The following is a 20,956-nucleotide window of genomic DNA, read 5'->3' as shown; positions in this document are numbered from 1 at the left end:
TCAGATTAGCAAGTTCTATTATTATTTTCTCACCTACCGTATTTTTCGCTCTATAAGGCGCGCCCGACCATAAGACACACCAAGTTTTTAGAGGAAAACAAGAAAAAAAAAATTCGGAATCAAATGTTGTACTAAACTACCGTATTTAATAAACAACCGGTATATCAGAATCATATTACAGCCATGTAAAGTGAACAGCAGTCAACAGTGGCATTAAGAACCATCATCAGTGTCATTAACAAATGAAGAGAGACTTTAAGGTTTGAGTACTCTTCTAGTCTTCTGTGAACCCCAAGAACTCATCACTGCTAGAGTCAGAATTTATGAAGCTCAGTTGCACACAATCACTGACATCACTTTCTTCGCTATCTTCATGTAAAATACCATCTTCGTTTCCACCCAAAGCATTGCTAATGCCACATTTTTTGAATGACCGGACAACGATTTCCTCCTTCACCGAGTGCCATGATGTTTTCACCCATTCACAAACTTGAGTGATAGTGGGCCTCTTCATTCGTCCAGTAGATGTCAGATCATGATTATCAACAGCCATCCATTTTTTCCACTCTTCTCGTATAAAGACCTTAAATGGCTTGTTGATGGAAACGTCGAGAGGTTGCAACTGGCTGGTAAGACCTCCAGGAATTACAGCTAGATGAGTCTTCACTTCTTTAAAGCACTTTTTTGTAGTTTCGCTAATATGTGCTCTAAACTGGTCAAGTACTAATAATCTAGTTTAAAAGGAATCTTATATGCTAGTCTTTTCTGCTTTATCATCCTTATCAGAATGGGAGAGGTTTTCTGCAAGAAAATACAGTGATGAAGGAACTGTCAGTAATGTACAGTATCTCCAATGTTCACCACTGAGTGCTGACCATACCTTTAACTAATGGCATCATAGAAAACATAGCCAACATACAGTCTGTGAAAAAAAATAAAATTACGGTATCACCCTAAATGTTTATTGATATTATAGCAAATGCATCATTTTGCTTTCTTGAATTGTCCTAGGCGCCTTCGCCCCCCCACTTTGTCTTGAAATCGCAGCAGTTCTCAACCCGTGGGTCCCCAGATGTTGTTGGACTAAAACTCCTATCATCCCTCAACTCCCATCTTCCCTGAGCTCTGGCCTTGCTACCTAGGGTCAATGGGAGTTGTAGTTCAACAACATCTGGGTACCCACAGGTTGAGAAAGGCTGAATTGTGGTATGTGAGGTGGGGGCTTAACTGCCCCCCCCGCATATTTTATTTAAGTTGGAAGAGGGAGGGAGGGAGGGAGGGAGGGAAGGAAGGAAGAGAGAGAGAGGGAGAGCTCACATTTGTGGGTGCCTGTGGAGGGCAGCTGCCTTGCCTCGCTGGAACCGGAACAAAAAGAGGAGGCGATGCCGGGACTTACCAGCACAGTAAGCTGGGGGAGGGGCGGAAGGGGCTGTCTCCATCCTTCCGGCTCATTGTAAAGCAAGCAGAGTAAGAGCTGCTTACACGCGTGCAAGCGGCTCTCCCTTTGCTTGAATTACAGTCAGCTGGGGGAGGGGCAGAAGCGTCTGGCCTCCCTCCTGCTCATTGTAAAGCAAGCAGAGCTTCTTGGTCCCCCTTCTCTCCATCCTCTTCCTCCCCTCTCTCAGCGAACAGCCTGCCCGCTGCTCACAAACCTTAAGGACAAGGGGAAAGCGGAGGCTGCTGGCAGAGCAGTGTGGCTCCCCACCCCCAAAGAGCAGCCCAGGAGCGCGGGGCATCTGCGTGCAGCCTGTTCACTGCTCCCAGAGCTTCCCGGGGCTTCCCCCTCCAGCCCCAGTTGCCGGCAGAGCAGCGCGGCTCCCCCCACCACCCCCAAAGAGCAGCTCAGGAGCGTGCCGCTCCGGCAGTTTGGCTCCAGGGACACACATTCGCTCTATAAGACGCACCGACATTTCCCCTTACTTTTTAAGAGGAAAAAGGTGTGTCTTATGGAGCGAAAAATATGGTAATTCCACCGTTGTGTCATCTGCCATGCCTCTCAGATGAAGAATCAGATCTTTTTGATGTACTTCCAGAACTGCAATCTCATCTAGAGCCTGTTCATAAAGAAATTTCATCGCTTCAGTATCCTCCTTCATCCTTTCTTGCTCCCTCTTTGTTTCTCTTACCTCCACTTGCTTTTTCTTAGAAGTTTCCTCCAAGCTGGAGGTTTTAAGCTTTAAGTCCTGTACTGTTTTCTCCAATTCTGAAGTTTTATGTGACAATTCTTTAATTTCTGTTGTTAAGTTTGTGACTGCCACGGTATTGAAATCCACTTTTTGTTCCAGTCTCTGTATTCCTTTCTTCATCTCGTTCTTCATTTCTAATAAAATTGTTGTTAAATCAGACTTTGTGTCTCCTTCTGCAATTGATTCTTTTCTCTGACTTGATGTTGTAGTTGGGCCTGGAGGTGTTTTTTGCCTGTATTAGCCATAGTTTTGTCCACAACAATGGAAACGGACACAAAAAAGCAAAAAAAGCACACACATATATATCTATATCTATGTATATGGAAACCCTCTTCCTTCCTCCCCTCCCCTCCCCTCCCCTGCCCTTCTCTCCCTTCCCTTGCCTACTTCCTTTCAAATATTCAGAATACAAAGGAACAAATAACTGGAACATTTTTTTTATTTTTTATTCTTTAAGATATTAACTCAGAATAACTAAACAATTTTCAACAATTAAGTTTCAATTTTCAATTTCTGTATAGAGAAGAAATAAAAAATTAAAGCAAAAGGGAGGAAGGTGAGAAAAGAAATAAAATGTGTGTATTATATATATATATATTCAATGTTTGTAATTATATACAAATGTCACTAGATGGGACTCTCTCCTTTATTATAGGGAAATACTTAAAAGATAAATAGAAAAATGGCAATGGTCTGTGTAGAAGATGCCCCCCCTTGACAACGTTGTAAATAGCTCATCCCCTGGTCATACTGAGTAGAAATGTAAGAGGCCATAAAACTTGATGAGGGTGCAAGGTTCTTTAACAGCCCTATTCCTTTAACAGGTCTTTGGGGAAATTGGCTCCATGGAGCACAGTTAAGACAGACTCAGGGAACTATGTTGCAAGCCTCCTGCCCCCCTCTTCAATTTCTCTCTCCTCTCTTAGTGCTTTTGATTAGACTAAATATCCCCTCCAGATATTTTGTGTATTGTGACTTCTTTCCTCCCCCCTTTTAAATGTTGTACCAATCTGCTTCATCTCCTTTATTTTACATCAGGTTTAATTTGGGGAGGTTGGCAGTGGGACAGGCTGTACTTTACTAAGGATTTTGGGATCCCGAGACAGAACCCCCCCCCGCCTTGCCGTTCACAGCATGATGGCAAAACAGATCATTTTCCTATCCTGCATTCAGCTAGACACTTCACTTCTCAGCTTCTGTTGATCAATAAATCACCTGCTTTTCCTCCCATGTAACCCATTCATTTCAGCTATTGAACCCAAGCTGCTGTTCTTTAGTGCTGTTTCTCCTTTATTCCCCCTCCCTCCCGATGAAAATGGTAAGAACGTATTTCTTTTCCTGCTATAAAGATGAAGTTATTTTATCTGTGCTGATGCTTTGATTTTTTTTTCTCTCTCTCTCTTCTCTGACACAGTAGGTAACCAGTTAGGGGCCCTGGAACATCAAAGGTAAGCAGTGGGCTATGTTTTATCTTTTATTGATCACTTCTAATCATTTATTCATCTGCCATCTATACTGACAGAGTCAGAGGTTGAGAATATGGCAGAACTGCATAGACTCAATTTCTCATCTTCCCACATGTGCACCCCGCAAACCCCTTCCATGCTGAACTTATTTGCTTGCATTTCTAGATATTGCATGTCTTGGGAAAGGAATGAGGGGCATGTATGGCATGGGTAGCACATAAAGGAAGGTCTGCATTTAATTAAACATTGTGTCTTGAGCTAAGATCCACAGAGCTGCTTAGGGTAGCCAAATGGAATTTGGGAAACTCCCACGAAAAACTTGGAATGACAAAATCCTTGTGCCAGCTGAGCACAGTAACAGAAGCGTCTGAATACTTGATAGTGTTTATTGAAAAATAGACAGACTATGTACAAATACAGAATCCTTTAGCTTTGTTCTTCCCACCACCTTGCTGTTCTCTCACTGCTGATTGCAAGCTCCTGCAATCACCTCCTTGCAAAACGCCTGAATCCCAAATGCCTGAAAACCACACAAAATCTGAGTGCAAATTTCTTTTATAGTAACTCACCTCCAATGTCCTAGACATAAGAACAGGTGCATTGGCCCTGAAGCAAATACTCCAATTAACTGTTGCTGAATGTGCAAATTAATGACAGCTTAGTCTATCTAGCTCAGTATTGCCTTCTGTAACTGGCAGCAGCTTTTGCAGGTTTGAGGCCAAGAGACATCACCTGTCCTCCCTGGAGATGCTTTCAAAGATTAAGCTTGAGGCTCTGCTGTTGGTTTTTGGCATTTTGGTTAAAGGGGAAAATAGAACAAGGTAAAATAAAAGAATTCCTGGATGTCTAGATCCAGGTTTGGGGCAAGTACTCATTGGTGAGAGAGCCCCTGCAGAGATTTAAAATCACGTTGAAATAAAGGCTGTATACTGTTAAAATATCTCCTTCTAAGTCACTTCCTAAGCTACCCACTTCCCTTAGGCTAGAAAGAGGCCCCACGTTTGGTAATTTGAAAATAGTTTACTTATACTCTCCTCAAAGGTCAGATTCATGTGCTTTTAAACACAGCAGCAAGAAAAGACAGACAGTACAACTTAGTTTCAAAAAGTTTCTAAATTATTTGTATAGAAACACAAAAATGGCTTGCTGAAGCCACAGTCTAAGCTTGGAGCATCCAGTACAGACATCCTTACTGTTCAGGTTCACATGGTAAAAAGATAACAGTGAGAAGAGAACAATGTTCAATTCACTCTGTGTTTGAGGGAAAATCTGCAGCTCTCAAGCATTCATTTATATATGTTATTAGTAATTGGGGAATTCCCTCCACACAGAGGCCTGTCTAGTGTTATGATGAAAGAATTGGGAGGGGGGTTTGGGGAGCCACTTGATACCCATTTATTAGATTTCCTCTACTCTCAGTCAGCGGTGGACCGTTCCCCACCTGCGTCTGAGGCATATGTGTGCAGGGCACACCGTGGGGGCAAGGCCATGGGTTGGGCTCACCACCGGAGCAACCCCTGCCCACTGCTGCAAAGTGGGGAACACGCATGGCACCCTGCAAGCGCAGCAACACTTTGCAAGACTCATATAAACGAGGCTGGGCTCGCGGGGCACCGCAAGCAGGTGTGTGCCCTGGCTCCTGCAAGCCCAGCACTGCGTTTGCAAGTGGTGCTGGCTGTGAGGGCGCTGTGAGTTGCTGTGACATTCCTACAGCTGACAAGGATGCAACAGGCATGCTATGGCACTGCTCGCAGGGGTCAGGGCACATGTCTGTTGCATCCTTCTCAGCCACTCCCCCAGTTGGAGGGCATTGTGAGAAGGATTCAACAGTTCACAGCACGCTCACAAAAGCAGTGCTGGGCTTGCAGGGGCCAGGGCGCACAACTGTTGCATCCTTCCTAACTGTCCTCCAACTGGAGGGCACTGAGAAGGAAGCAACAGCTTATGACTGGGTAGGGTGCCATGCTGCACGTCCCCCCCTGTCTTTCATCACTGTGTTTTAATTCAACTTCTAAAACACTCAGAAAAACCCAAGTACTGCATCAGTAAAGGTGAAAAAACACACCCAAAATCTCACAAAAGCTGAAACTAAACTATAGGAAGAACTTTCTGGAGGACCTCCAGAGCAGCACGCCAGAGAGACGGGTGGAGATCAGCGCTCCTGCAATCTCAAGGCGGACCTGGTGCCAGAGAGAGAGAAACGAGGGACTAGGCGCAAGTCACCTCGACCTCGTGGGGGGGGGGAACGTGAGGGCGGAAGCCTAAGGCAGCTCAAAAGAAGAGGTTTCCCAATATTATAGAACAACGAAAATTGATATAGAAAAACGTGGGGAAGACCTTTGCGCAAAGAGGCAAAACCACTCTCTGGTACAAACGCCCCAATTCCCCGGCACAGCAGCGCTGAACTCTCCTATAAAAAGGAGACTGTTAAAAGCAAATGCCTCCCCGTAAAATAAAATTGAAAGAAAACAATTGAAAAACCTCTGCCTGTTCAGTGGAGGGAGGGGGAGGCAGGAAGAAACAGTTTGTGAAAGGAACTACAGAACTAAACAGACAACAGAGAAGGGGCCGTACTCCTCACGTGAAAACCCTCTGTTAATAATTGCGCAAGGTGTTTTAAGAAAAGCGTGCCTAGATACACCAGACTGAGTAAAAATAAACGAACTGAAACTAGAAATTAGAAGAAACTAGAAGAGTAAACTACTGGAGGACTTTATAATGGACTAAAAACTGTAGCGAAAATAAATGACTAAAAAACAGACCCGCTGAGGAAAAATAACTTGAGAAAACTGACATACCTGTGTGAGAGAGGAGATAGAGAGGTATGGAGGGCGATTGCTGAGTCACGGGGGCCCTCCACCATTGACGGAGATTACTGAGAACAAAGATAGGAAGAGGAGATAAAGAGGAGATTCTAAAGACCTCAGAGAAAGAAACACAGGGAAGGAAGGAAACTGAAGGAGGAAACAGTGACTGCCCCTGGCCTCAGAGGAAATAAAGGCCAGTTAGCCCAGTCCCAGGTTGCGGGAGCAACGTCGTTGGAAACCTGTTTCTGCCAGCACCCAAACCTGTTCTTCCAAAGTTCCCGACCACGCCCGGCTTCTTGCTGAAGGAAGACCTTCAGCATGTCTTCCGCCTGCATGGCCTACCTGAGCGTGTGGTGTCCGATCGGGGCGTTCAGTTCACATCCCGTTTCTGGCGAGCATTGCCCCAGACCCTCGGGACAGAGGTCTGCCTATCATCAGCCTACCACCCACAGACCGATGGCCAGACGGAACGGGCAAACGCGGTGCTGGAGCAGTACCTCCGGTGTTACTGCAGCTACTAGGAGGATGACTGGGTCGACCACCTAGCATTGACGGAGTTCGCCTACAACAACGCGGTGAACGCGTCCACCCAGCAGACCCCATTCCAGGCCAGTTACGGTTACCATCTGCGGTTGTTCCCGGATGTGCTGCCGGCATCCGCAGTCCCTGCGGTGACAGAGTGCCTTCAGGAGCTCCAGTCTCAGCAACAACTATTGATGGAGCAACTGCGCCAGGCCAAGGAGGCGTACAAGGCCCAGGCCGACCGCCACCGCCAGGTGGGGCCGGAACTCCACGTCGGTGACCTGGTATGGCTCTCCACTCCTCACCTCCACCCCTCTCGGCCTTCACGGAAGCTGGACGCCCGCTTTACCAGCCCGTTTCCCATCGTGGACCAGGTCTCGCCTGTGGCATTCCGTCTCCGGTTGCCCGCAGCCCTGAAGGTTCACCCGGTATTCCACAGGTCCCTTCTGAGTCCGCAGGGGGAAGCTGCAGTATCTCAGACTGGAAGGGGTATGGACCTGAGGACCGTTCCTGGGAACCAGCAGCCAACGTCCACGCGCCTGCCTGCCTCCGTGATTTCCATGCGGCGTACCCCAGCAAGCCGGGTCCGGACCCTCGGTTGAGGGGGGGGGGCTGGGAGGGTGGATGGTGTGATGGCCTGGGAATCTGATTCAGAATCTGAACCTGAGGAGTCCCAGCCTGCACAGGAGTCCCCGCCTCTAGGGCCGACTGAGCCGGGGCAGGGGCTTGAATCTGAAGGGCCTGCACCTGTGCCGGATCCTCAGGAGCAGACACCAGATGTATCCACTCTGGCTCCGGAGGTGATTGAGGGCCCATTGCCTGCAGGTGTGCCTCTCCCAGCCATGTCAGATGAAGGTGAAGCTGCCCCTGGGTCCAATAACCCTCCAGCCTCTCCTGAGCTGCAGAGGCTCAGGGCAGAGAGGCGGAGGGAACTGGGTTCTCTCAGGAGGAATGCTCACCTTAAGGCCAGGAGAGGCGGGTCATCTGTGGGCCGGGACCGCCCGTGGCCTCAGAGGAAATAAAGGCCTGTCAGCCCAGTCCCAGGTTGCAGGAGCAACGTCATTGGAAACCTGTTTCTGCCAGCACCCAGACCTGTTCTTCCAAAGTTCCCGACCACGCCCGGCTTCTTGCTTTGGACCCCGCTTCGCCCTTGGTGGACGGTCTCCAGACCCTCAGCCCAGGACCGGACTCTGACCACACCTCACAGTAACCTCCCCCCAGGACCAGCACAAGCAGAAAGTGAAAATAACATGGACATGAAAGAAATATTAGCAGCAATGGAAAGAATGGAGAAAAATCTAGGAGAAAAAAATAACAGCTCTGGACGGAAATATAAGAATGCTTGACGGGAAGATGGAAAGTATGGGGGCGAAAATAGAAAAGAATTCCAAAGTGATAATGGACCTCTCAACCCAAGTGAACCAACTGACAGTAAAACACCAAAATTTAGATCAAACAGTCCAGGAGAGCAAAATAAAAGTACAGAAGCAGGACAAAAGTCTGAAAAAAAGCTTGCAAGAACAAAGAGAAATGAAAAGACACCAAGAAAAAAATAAAGAAGAAATAGATGAACTGAAGAAGATACAGGAAGACACTTGGGATTCCTTGGCCATCTTACAGATGAAACAAAAAGAAATGATTCTTCGCGTGCGCGGTGTCAAGGAAAATCAAGATGAAGACATATTGACAAAATTGACAAAGGCAATAGCAGAATGGCTGGGGGTTCAAGAACAAGAGATGATATTGGACATTGAAAAAATATTTAGAATAAAGGTGGACAAGACCAAAACAAGGAAAGGACCTGGAGACTGATGTTTTTAAATTCAAGACTGCTTAGAGATAAACTACTATTGAAAGGCAGGAGAGACCCACTCTGCATAGAAGGGAGCTATGTAGAATTTATGAGAGAGATCCCAACACGCTTGTTGAGGAGGAGGGACAATTATAGATTCATGACATCAGCGCTAAAGAAAAACAAAATAAGGTTTAAATGGGAATTCCCAGAGGGACTGTCATTTACATATAAAGACAGGAGGAGGAATATAGACTATTATTGAATATAGACTATAAAATATTTACTGGAGTTCTTGCAAATAGAATGAAAACTGCTAAAAAGGGTAATTAAAAAAGATCAGGCAGGATTTTTGCCAGCCAGAGAAATAAAGGACAACACTAGAATAATTATAGACTTAATAGAATATGCCGAAATGAACCCAAGTAAAGAAATTTCAATGCTTTTGGTAGACGCTGAAAAGGCATTTGACAGTGTCTCTTGGAAATTTATGATCAAAAACTGTGAAAGTTTAAATTTAGGTAAAAGATTTATGAATGGAATTCAAGCAATCTACAAAAAAACAGAGCCAAATTAATCCTAAACAACGAAATTACAGAAGAATTCGACATCGAGAGAGGGACACGACAGGGATGTCCTTTATCCCCACTCCTATTTATAACAATATTAGAAACCCTATTAATAGCTCTGAGAAGGACGAAGAAATAAAGGGCATATGTCTTGGTACACAGTGGTACAAAGTAAGAGCATTTGCAGACGATGTGATCATTACAACCAAAACACCAAAAGAAAGCATTAAAAAAGCATTCAAAGGAATGAAAGAATTTGGCGAAGTAGCAGGATTCAAATGGAACAAAGATAAATCGAAATTGATAACTAAAAATATAGGCGAGAAAGGGAAAAAGGAATTGGAGGAAACAACAGGACTAAAAATAGAAAATAAAGTGAACTACTTAGAGATATGGATTACAAATAAAAATACAAATTTATTTAAGGATAATTATATCAAAAAATGGAAAGAAATTAAAGGAAGTATGGATAAATGGGGGAAACTAAAACTATCATTAGGAGGAAGAATATCTATGATTAAAATGATGATACTCCCCAACATTCTATTTTTATTCCAAATGATTCCAATTGTAATAGGAACTAAATATTTTACAAGCTGGCAAAGAGATCTTGCAAATTTTATATGGCAGGGAGGAAAGGCAAGGATGAAATTAGAAGTAATGACGGGCCCAAAGGAAAGTGGAGGATTCGCAGTGCCAGATTTAAGAAAGTATTTTGAGGCAGCGTGTTGGATAAAAAAATGGATATTATTAAAAGATAATGAAGTCTTAACATTAGAGGGCTGGGACAAAATATACGGCTGGCACGGCTATTTATTCTATGACAAAAAAGAACAACATAAAAAATTTACAAATCACATAGTAAGAAAGGCTCTATTGGATGTCTGGGAAAGAACAAAAGGAAAAATTATTGAGAAAACTCCCCAATGGGTTTCGCCAGTGGAAGCAACCACAACATTAAAGAGTAATGTAAAAGAGACTTGGCCAACATATAGGGAAATATTAGAGGATGCAGGCGGAAATATTAAATTAAAAACTTACGAACAATTACAAACATCTGGAATAAATTGGTTACAATATTATCAATTAAAAGCAACATATGAAAAAGACATAAAAAGGGGGGGTGAAGATAAAACCTCAAAATTAGAAAAGGAAATATTGCAAAGCGATCAAAAAATACTTGCAAAAATGTATAGATTATTAATGAAAACCACCTTAGAACAAGAGACGAAAGGGGAAAACATGTTAAAATGGGAGCACGATTTGGGATATGAGATAGATCTGGAAAGATGGAAAACTTTTTGGGAGGAAAACAAAAATTTTACTGCGTGTGATTTATTAAGGGAGAATTTCAGGAAAATTCACCACAGATGGTACCTAACCCCTGACAGATTGTAAAAAATAAATAAAAGGAACAACGACAAATGTTGGAAATGTAACGGAACAAAAGGTACGTTATACCACATGTGGTGGACATGTGGTGGACTTGCTCAAAGATTAAAACCTTTTGGGACATGATCCATGATGAAATAAAAAAATTGATAAAGACATCACACACAAAAAAGGCAGAGGCATATCTATTAGGAATTCTAGATAAAGATATCCCAAAAGATAAAACTAATTTATTTCTATACGCGACAACAGCGGCAAGAATTTTGATTGCTGGCTACTGGAAAGAAGACAGCATCCCAACAAAAAGAGAATGGTTGGGGAAAGTTTGCGAGTACCTGGAATTAGCAAAATTGACAGCTGTAATAAGGAGAAAATCCAAAACTATGGTTATGAAGCAATGGGAGTTCTTAAATGATTATTTACAAAACCAGGGCTCAACTACAAAAATCTGGTTGTGTTTAGAATAATCTTGTGCGTAATATAAAAAATACAAAGTGAGAATTAAGGAAATCCAAAGGGAAAATATGAAGAACAGAGGTTCTGACGAACGGATTATTAAAAATGCGTGAGGTAAACGGTGGAAGTCTCTCTTTTTTTTAAAAGGTAGATAAGGACAAGATGAAATTATACAATTGAATATAAATATAGATGGGAAATGGCTATGTATTGTGAGTACTTATCTACTTTAAAAAAATTTCACTTATGATCTTTTTCTCTTACTTCTTTATTCTTTGTTCTTTTTTTCTTTTTTCTAATATTTTATCTTTCACTGCTTTATTGTGAATAGCATTTTATAGAGGTATAAATAACTGTAAATATGAAAAGAGACAAAATAGTCTCTTAATTTATTTTCCTTGGTTAGATGTATTTTCTTTTTCTTTTGTATTTTCTTTTGTTGTGAATATGTATGTTTCCTAATTTGCATTTAATAAAAATATTAATTTTTTTTAATTTTTTTTAAAGGAAGAACTTTCTGACAGTAGGAGCAGTTCAGCAGTGGAACTGGTGCCCTCAGAAGGTGGTCTCCTCTTCATTGGAGATTTTTAAAAGCAGAGCTTTGATGGCTATCTGTCATGGATGCTTTAGTTGTGATTCTTGCATTGCAGGGGGTTGGACTACATGACCCTTGAGGTTCCTTCTGCTGGAATTGTTATGGTGTGCCAATTTCCATAAAAACAACAGCTACTCGATTGATCAGGCCCGGCACACAGCTTCCGGCATGCGGAGACCCAGGTTGGAGTAGTGATAAATGACAGGACAACTGATCTTCAGACAGACCTACCGTCAGGCAAATTAAGATGTTAAACTGTTATAGTTATATACAGGAGTCCATTAGCAGCAGTCAGAGCCCTGGCTGTGGTCCATACACTTGAATCCCAGCAGACAGTCATGAGTCCATCCTGGAGAGTCAATGCACAGCAAAAGCAAAGCTGCTTTTATAGACCCGACACTCATTTCCTATGCGTCTGTATGTCCGGTGATCTCACTATCCTGCCTTGAACACCTGTGTTCTGAGAAGGAATGAAATTAACCCCTAATACCTTCCAACTCTACAATTCTATGATTCATGAAAATTAGTACAAAGGAGTGTTAGGAAGCTGCCTTATATTGAATCAGAACATTGGTCCATCTAGCTCAGTATTGCGTACTCTGACTGGCAGCAGCTCTCCAGGGTTTCAGGCAGGGACTCTCTCCCAGCCCGACCTGGAGACACCAGGGATTGAACTTGGGATTTTCTGCATGGAAGGTGAATGCTTTAGCACTGCACCATGGATCCTTTGGGGAAGGTCTGTGGCTCAGTTGTAGGTCAGCTTTGTATGCAGAAGGTCCCAGTTTCAATCTTTGCTGGCATCTCACAGTGTGGCTTGGAAAAGCCTTCTGTCTAAAACCCCAGAGAGCTGCTGTCAGTCACTGCAGACAATACTTAACTAGATGGATTCAGTAAGTATCAGGCAGCTTCTAGGTCTGGGTGATATCTCACCCCAAACAGGTTTGAAGTCCATATTGTGATAACAATTCCATACTTTTTGACCTGGCAATATATTGCAAACCGTGGTGTATGGGTGTGTGTTCTATGCAAAAAACATGATGTGGGGAAAACTGTGAAGCCAACCAATGCCCCAACACAGCTCCATCCTTATTTCAGACATCGTGATATATCAGTATATCGCAGTGTTGAGCTGCTGATGTAACACAATGTTGAAAACCAGATATCACTCAGCCCAAGCAGCTTCCTGTGTTCCTACCAGCCTCTGAATGACCTTTCTTGCCCAACCTTCACTGCACATCACAGTGTGGTATTAATGAAGGCTGCACAAGCTCCTAATCCCTACCAAGTTTCTCTGCCTGCAGTGCGGGTAGGGCTGCCTCCAAGGGTGCTTTAAGCTTGTTTCACTTTTAAAATATTCTTTTTAATGTATTGAAATAACTATTTATTCCATTTCTATCCCACCTTTCATCTGTTCGTGATCCCTGGGTGGGTTAAGAACATAAAGCATAGTGACAGTGAAAATACAAGATCTGGTAAAATTGAACTGAGAATCATAGAATCTTAGAGCTGGAAGCGACCCAAGGATCATCTAGTCCAACCCCCCGCAATGCAGGAATCTCAGCTAAAGCATCCATGACAGATGGCCATACAGCCTCTGCTTTAAAACCTCCAAGAAAGGAGAGTCCACCACCTCTCATGGGAGTCTGTTCCATTGCTGAACATCTCTTACTGTCAAAATTTTTCAGATGTTTAGTCGGAATCTCCTTTCTTGTAACTTGAAGTCATTGGTTCGAGTCCTACCCTCCTCCAGAGCAGGAGAAAACAAGCATGCTCCCTTTTCCATGTGACAGCTCTTAAGATATTTGAATATGGCTATCGTATCTACTCTCAGCCTCTTTTCCAGGCTAAACATACCCAGCTCCTTCAAGCGCTCCTTGTAAGGCTTAGTTTCTAGACCCTTGATCATCCTAGTTGCCCTCCTCTGCACATATTCCAGCTTGTCAACAAGCTTCTTAAAATGTGGTGCCCAGAATTGGACACAGTATTCCAGGTGTGGTCTGACCAAAGCAGAATAGAGTGGTACTATTACTTCCCTTGATCTGGACACTATACTTCTGTTGATGCAGCCTAGACCAGCATTCGCTTTCTTTGCTGCTGCATCACACTGTTGACTCATGTTAAGCTTGTGGTCCACCAAGACCCCTAGATCCTTTTCTCCCAGGTGTCTCCCATCCTATATTTGTTCACCTGGTTCTTCCTGTCTAAATGCAGAATCTTACATTTGTCCCTATTGAAATTCATTTTGCTGGCCTGGGCCCAGTTCTCCAATCTGTTGAGGTCATTTTGAATTCTGATTCTGCCTTCTGCGGCATTAGCTACCCCTCCCAGTTTGGTGTCATCTGCAAATTTGATGAGCATCCCCTCAATTCCCTCGTCCAAGTCCTTTATAAAGAAATTGAACAACAATGGGCCTAGGACAGAACCCTGTGGCACCACAGTTATCACTTTTCAGGATGACGAGGAACCATTAATGAGTACTCTTTGGGTTCGGTCAGTCAACCACCTAACAATTCCACCTAACAGTAACCTCGTACAACCCACATTTTACCAGCTTCCTCACGAGAATATCATGGGGGACTTCGTCAAATGTCTTACTGAAATCAAGATACACAATGTCCACAGCATTTCCCTGATCCACCAAGTTTGCAATTCCATCAAAAAAAGAAATCAGATTGGTCTGGCATGACTTACTTTTGAGAAACCCATGCTGGGTCTCAGTAATCACAGCGTTTTTTCAGATGATTTAGGACGAATCTGATGCGCTGAATCCAAAAATCACATTGGTTTTGCTCAATCAGGTCACGTTTTTGAGCTATGGCCACATGTCGGGTTTTTTACGTTTTTGTTCACATGTACGCTTGTGTGGAGCATTTTAGAAGAAGTTGGTGGGGGTAAAATGCCATTTTGAATAATTGTTTTGATTGGAAATGATTATTTTAATGACAAGAAGTATTCAGGTCCGATAGTTCTGGGTGATTATGTCGAAAAGGGATCAGTTTGAAGTCATAAAACCTCAAAATCTTCCATAAATTGGTGCGGCAAAGCATAAAGTTATTTTGGTAGTAAACTTGGTGACCAGGATAAAGCTTGGGCGCCACACATGGTGTGCAAGGCGTGCACCGAGACTCTAGGTGGGTGGACCAATGGCAAGAGGAGTCTGAACTTTGGAATTCCCATGGTTTGGAGGGAGCCGACAAACCATGTCACTGACTGCTACTTCTGCGCTGTTGATGTGACTGGGATCAACAGAAAGAACCGGAGCAGCCTAAAGTATCCTCATCTTCAATCAGCACGTCGTCCTGTAGCTCATTGTGATGAAATTCCAGTGCCTATCTTCGGAGAACTTCCTGACATTAGTGACGAAGATGCCTCCAGTGTTGAAGGACATGAAGAGGAAGAAGTGGTTCTTGAAGATGATGCTCCACATCCATTTTCCCAAAAGGAGTTGAATGATCTAGTTCGCGACCTCAGCTTGTCAAAGGACTCTGCCGAACTGTTGACATCCAGATTGAAGGAAAAAACCTCCTCTCTGACAGTGCTCACATCAGCTTCTTCCGCAACAGGCATCAAGAGTACCTCCGTTTTTTCTCGGAAGAGAAGGACTTGGTGTACTGTGCAGATATTGCGCAGCTTCTGCTCAAGCTTGGAGTGCCACAGTATGAACCCAAAGATTGGAGACTGTTCATTGACAGCAGCAAGCGATCACTGAAATGTGTTCTGCTACACAACGGCAACCAGTTTGCCTCTATACCCCTGGCTCACTCGAGTACACTGAAGGAGAACTATGAAGCGGTGAAGTATGTGCTGGAGAAAATTGGTTATGATCAGCATAAGTGGTTTATTTGTGTTGACCTGAAGATGGTGAACTTTTTGTTGGGACAACAGTCTGGCTTCACCAAGTACCCATGTTTTCTATGCATGTGGGATAGTAGGGACCGTGCTCAGCATTACACGAAGAAGGACTGGCCTGTGTGGGAGGAATTGGTGCCTTGCAGAAAAAGGAACGTCATCAACGACCCTCTGGTGGACAGAGACAGAATACTCTTCCCACCGCTGCACATCAAGCTCGGCTTAATCAAGCAGTTCACCAAGGCTCTGGACAAGGATGGTGACTGCTTCACTTACTTGTGCCAGGCTTTTCCAGGATTGACCATGGAGAAGTTGAAAGCTGGCATCTTTGACAGTCCTCAGATCCGTCAGCTCATCAGAGATCCAGAGTTCGGAAACTCAATGAACGAAGTGGAACTGGAAGCGTGGAAGGCACGCCAGTGTGGTGTAGTGGTTGAGAGCGGTAGTCTTGTAATCTGGGGAACCGGGTTCGCGTCTCCGCTCCTCCACATGCTCCTCCACATGCAGCTGCTGGGTGACCTTGGGCCAGTCACACTTCCTTGAAGTCTCTCAGCCCCGCTCACCTCACAGAGTGTTTGTCGTGGGGGAGGAAGGGAAAGGAGAATGTTAGCCGCTTTGAGATTCCTTAAAGGGAGTGAAAGGCGGGATATCAAATCCAAACTCTTCTTCTTCTTCTTCTTCTTCTGGTAGTGAAGAACTTTCTTGGCAACAATAAGGCCAGAAACTACGCAGAACTTGTCAACAACATGCTGACTGCTTTCAGAAACCTGGGCTGCAACATGAGCGTCAAGATGCACTACCTATTTTCACATATGGACCGGTTTCCTGAGAACCTGGGTTCAATAAGTGACGAGCAGGGGGAGAGATTCCATCAGGACATGAAAGAGATGGAGACCAGGTCTCAGGGTCGCTGGGACGCAGTCATGATGGCTGACTACTGTTGGACTCTGAAGAGAGACCTCCCTGCCGCTGAGCATTCCAGGAGTTCCAAGAAATGGAAGTTCAATCCCTGAAGTTTGAAAAATGGTGAAGCAACATGCAATTTACGTGTACTTACCTTTATCAGTGCCCACTATTCAGTTTACAGAAATCGATGTTTCTATCAGGTAATCAATATATGTTGTTGGAAAAACATTTTTTTCTCTTAAAAACATATTTAGGATGATACGTGTTGACAAAAATCAGCTGATAATGCCACAAAAATGTAATCGATTTTGTCACAAGATCTGATTTTTTTCAAATCAACATAGCACAAAAACCTGACCTGATGGAGAGAAACGGATGCCATTTCCGGATTCAGCAGTGCAAAAATACCCTAAATCAATTGTAGAAATCTAGACAACATACAAAAAGTAAAAAATTGTTGCCCATTGTTATCTGTTCTAGGATGTCAAGCTCACTGGTTGGTAGTTACCTGGGTCTTCCTTTTTGAAGATGGAGACAACATTAGCCCTTCTCCAGTCTGTAGGGACCTCGCCTGTTCTCCAAGACTTCTCAAAGATCATAGACAAAGGCTCTGAAATTACATCCACAAGCCCCTTTAGTATCCTTGGATGCAGCCCTGGAGAATTAATTTAAAGTAGCTAGGTGTTCCATTACTACCTCTTTTCCTATCTTGGGTTGCAGCTCCCTCCTTACATCATTTATTCTGTTATCCACAGGCTGGGCACCGCTTTCCTCTTGGCTGAAGACAGGCAAAGTAGGTGTCGAGCAGTTCCACCTTTTCTCTGTCACCCAATAGCATTTCTCCATCTTCCCCACACAGAGGACCTATCACTTGCTTGTTCTTCCTCTTACTTCGGACATAGCCAAAGAAACCTTTATTATTTTTAACCTCTCTTGCAAGCCTGAGCTCATTCTGAGCCAGCCTGATTTTCCTCCTGCAACTGTTGGCTGCTCATGTATACTCCTCCTTTGTGATTTATCCTTCCATTTCTTATACATGCCCTTTTCAACTCTCAGCTCATCCCTAAGCTCCTTATCATTTAATTAGATGCCTCCCCACTTTTCTTTCTTATTGGTATTGTCTGCATTTGGGCCTTCAATATTTGTCCTTTTAAATACCAGTATCCTTTATTAGGCATAGCAAACCACACATTATCAAACAGACACCATATGCAAAATGTGCCAAATATGAGCTCAACATAACAAGGTTTGTCCCAGTCAGATCTTTAACTCCAGAGAAAATCAATTTGCATAAATAATACGATACAACACTACCACATACCGATCAATTAAGAACCACTAAATCTCTTTATAATGGCCCAGTCTTTCTACATGGACAGCACTCAAAAATCCAGCCACTATTAAAGTAATTTGATCATTCCTGTCAGAGAGCAGGTCCTGAACCGTTGGTAGCATAGAATTGAGCCTGTTGAGTTGCAAGTCCTCTAGTAATTGTCTTCTGGCATAAATGCCAAAATCACAGGAAAAGAAAATATGCTCCAAAGTATCAGGTTCCTGTTTACTACATTTGCAGAGGCGCTCTGATTCTGGGAGAGCTAAATATCTTCCTCTTACTATCATCGAGGGAAACATATTAAATCTGGCTAACATAAACAGCCTGCACAATTCATGATTCTTCAGATTTGTCATGTATCCCTTTTGAAAATCTCTACACAAAGGGAGATTTAAATAGAGAGGAGAGCAAGTGCTGTGCTTTGCAACCTCAAGAGTGGAAACAACACTTTTTTCTGTAAAATTCTTCCTGATAATTTCCCAAGTATATTTGGGGTCAGAATTTTCAAAGTCAGTTAGATTAAGCTCTATCAAGTTCGATTTTCTCTCTCTTTTTTTAAAATGATATTTATTAAAATTTCAGAAAAAAAGAATTACACAAAAACAAAAAATAAAAATACTGGAAAAATACAGAATACAAAATACAAAATAAAAGAATAAAAGACACTTAAAAAGAAAAAAAAAGAAAAATAGATCAATCTTTCCATAGCTTACATTCATATCCTTGTTTCCCTGACCTCCTCATACCTCCCTTTTTTGTATTTCAGTTCAATTAGTTAAGTCAGCAATTTCTTTCCCTCTTTGTTTTCTCATGGTCCTTTAACTCAATATACTATAACTTTAAATTTTCATCTCTTATCAATCCTTTTTTACATACACCTTTATGGCATTACTGCTTAAACCACCTAGCTTCATTCCAGCATCATTCTAACATTCATTAATTTTGCAATATTTCTGTAAATAGTCTTTAAATTTCTTCCAATCTTCTTCCACCGACTCTTCTCCCTGGTCTCGGATTCTGCCAGTCATTTCCGCCAATTCCCTGTAGTCCATCACCTTCATCTGCCATTCTTCCAGAGTGGGTAGGTCTTGTGTCTTCCAATACTTTGCAATAAGTATTCTTGCTGCTGTTGTGGCATACATAAAGAAAGTTCTATCCTTCTTTAACACCAGTTGGCCGACTATGCCCAGGAGAAAGGCCTCTGGTTTCTTCAAGAAGGTATATTTAAATACCTTTTTCAATTCATTATATATCATCTCCCAGAAAGCCTTAATCCTTGGGCACGTCCACCAGTGGTGAAATTAATAATAAATAATAATAATAATAATAATAATAATAATAATAATAATAATTTATTATTTATACCCTGCCCATCTGGCTGAGTTCCCCCAGCCACTCTGGGCGGCTCCCAATCAGTGTTAAAAACAGTACAGCGTTACATATTAAAAACTTCCCTGAACAGGGCTGCCTTAAGATGTCTTCTGAATGTCAGGTAATTATTTATCTCTTTGACATCTGATGGGAGGCCGTTCCACCGAGAAGGCCCTCTGTCTGGTTCCCTGTAGCCTCACTTCTCGCAATGAGGGAACCGCCAGAAGGCCCTCGGTGCTGGATCTCAGTGTCCGGGCTGAATGATGGGGGTGGAGACGCTCCTTCAGGTATACAGGACCGAGGCCGTTTAGGGCTTTAAAGGTCAGCACCAACACTTTGAATCGTGCTCGGAAACGTACTGGGAGCCAATGCAGATCTCTCAGAACCGGTGTTATGTGGTCCCGGCGGCCACTCCCAGTCACCAGTCTAGCTGCCGCATTCTGGATTAATTGCAGTTTCCGGGTCACCTTCAAAGGTAGCCCCACGTAGAGCGCGTTGCAGTAGTCCAAGCGTGAGATAACTAGAGCATGCACCACTCTGGCGAGACAGTTCACGGGCAGGTAGGGTCTTAGCCTGCGTACCAGGTGGAGCTGGTAGACAGCTGCCCTGGACACAGAGTTAACCTGCGCCTCCATGGACAGCTGTGAGTCCAAAATGATTCCCAGGCTGTGCAGCTGGTCCTTCAGGGGCACAGTTACCCCATTCAAGACCAGGGAATCCCCCACACCAACCCGCTCCCTGTCCCCCAAAAACAGTACTTCTGTCTTGTCAGGATTCAACCTCAATCTGTTAGCCGCCATCCATCCTCCAACCGCCTCCAGGCACTCACACAGGACCTTCACCGCCTTCACTGGTTCTGATTTAAAGGAGAGGTAGAGCTGGGTGTCATCTGCATACTGATGAACACCCAGTCCAAACCGCCTGATGATCTCTCCCAGCGGCTTCATATAGATATTAAAAAGCATGGGGGAGAGGACAGAACCCTGAGGCACCCCACAAGTGAGAGCCCAGGGGTCTCAACACTCATCCCCCCCCCCCACTTTCTGGACACGGCCCAGGAGGAAGGAGCGGAACCACTGTATGACAGTGCCCCCAGCTCCCAGCCCCTCTAGACGGTCCAGAAGGATGTTATGGTCGATGGTGTCAAAGGCCGCTGAGAGATCCAGCAGAACTAGGAAACAGCTCTCACCTTTGTCCCTAGCCCGCCGGAGATCATCAACCAGCGCGACCAAGGCAGTTTCAGTCCCATGGTGAGGCCTGAATCCCGATTGGAAGGGATCCAAATGGTCCGTTTCCTCCAGGCGTGCTTGGAGTTGTTCAGCAACCACCCGCTCAATCAACTTGCCCAAGAATGGCAGATTTGAGACTGGGCGATAGTTGGCCAAATTGGCCGGGTCTAAAGATGTTTTTTTAAGAAGCGGTTTAATGACTGCCTCTTTCAGCGGGTCTGGGAAGGCTCCCTCACAGAGGGAAGCATTCACCACCCCACAAAGCCCATCGCCCAGCCCTTCCCGGCTTGCTTTTATTAGCCAGGGTGGGCAAGGATCAAGGAGACAGGTGGTCGGTTTCACTTGTCCAAGCAGCCTGTCCACATCCTCGGAGGTAACAGATTGGAATTGATCCCATGTAACAGGACCACACAGAACTCTAGCACTCTCCCGCCCTGGCCCTGCTCCCACGGTGGAGTCTACCTCCTTCTGAATCTGAGCGAT

General features: G+C 44.0%; 1 protein-coding gene across 6 annotated transcripts in view; it reads left to right on the top strand.

Moving 5' to 3' along the window:
* Window positions 1-20,956, top strand: part of LOC308467742 (far upstream element-binding protein 3-like) — a 312,914-nt gene that overhangs the window by 69,894 nt on the left and 222,064 nt on the right. For 5 of the 6 annotated variants that reach the window (XM_080989443.1, XM_080989444.1, XM_080989440.1 and 2 more), the window contains exon 3: window positions 3,601-3,634. In XM_080989443.1, the coding sequence (XP_080845569.1) occupies window positions 3,601-3,634 (34 nt within the window). The remainder of the gene's footprint in view (window positions 1-3,600; window positions 3,635-20,956) is intronic. The other variant, XM_080989441.1, reaches the window with a different exon arrangement.

The sequence above is a fragment of the Podarcis pityusensis genome (assembly GCF_964106645.2).
Source record: "Podarcis pityusensis genome assembly, chromosome: W".
Lineage (NCBI taxonomy): Eukaryota > Metazoa > Chordata > Lepidosauria > Squamata > Lacertidae > Podarcis > Podarcis pityusensis.
This window is presented reverse-complemented; position numbering and strand designations above follow the sequence as displayed.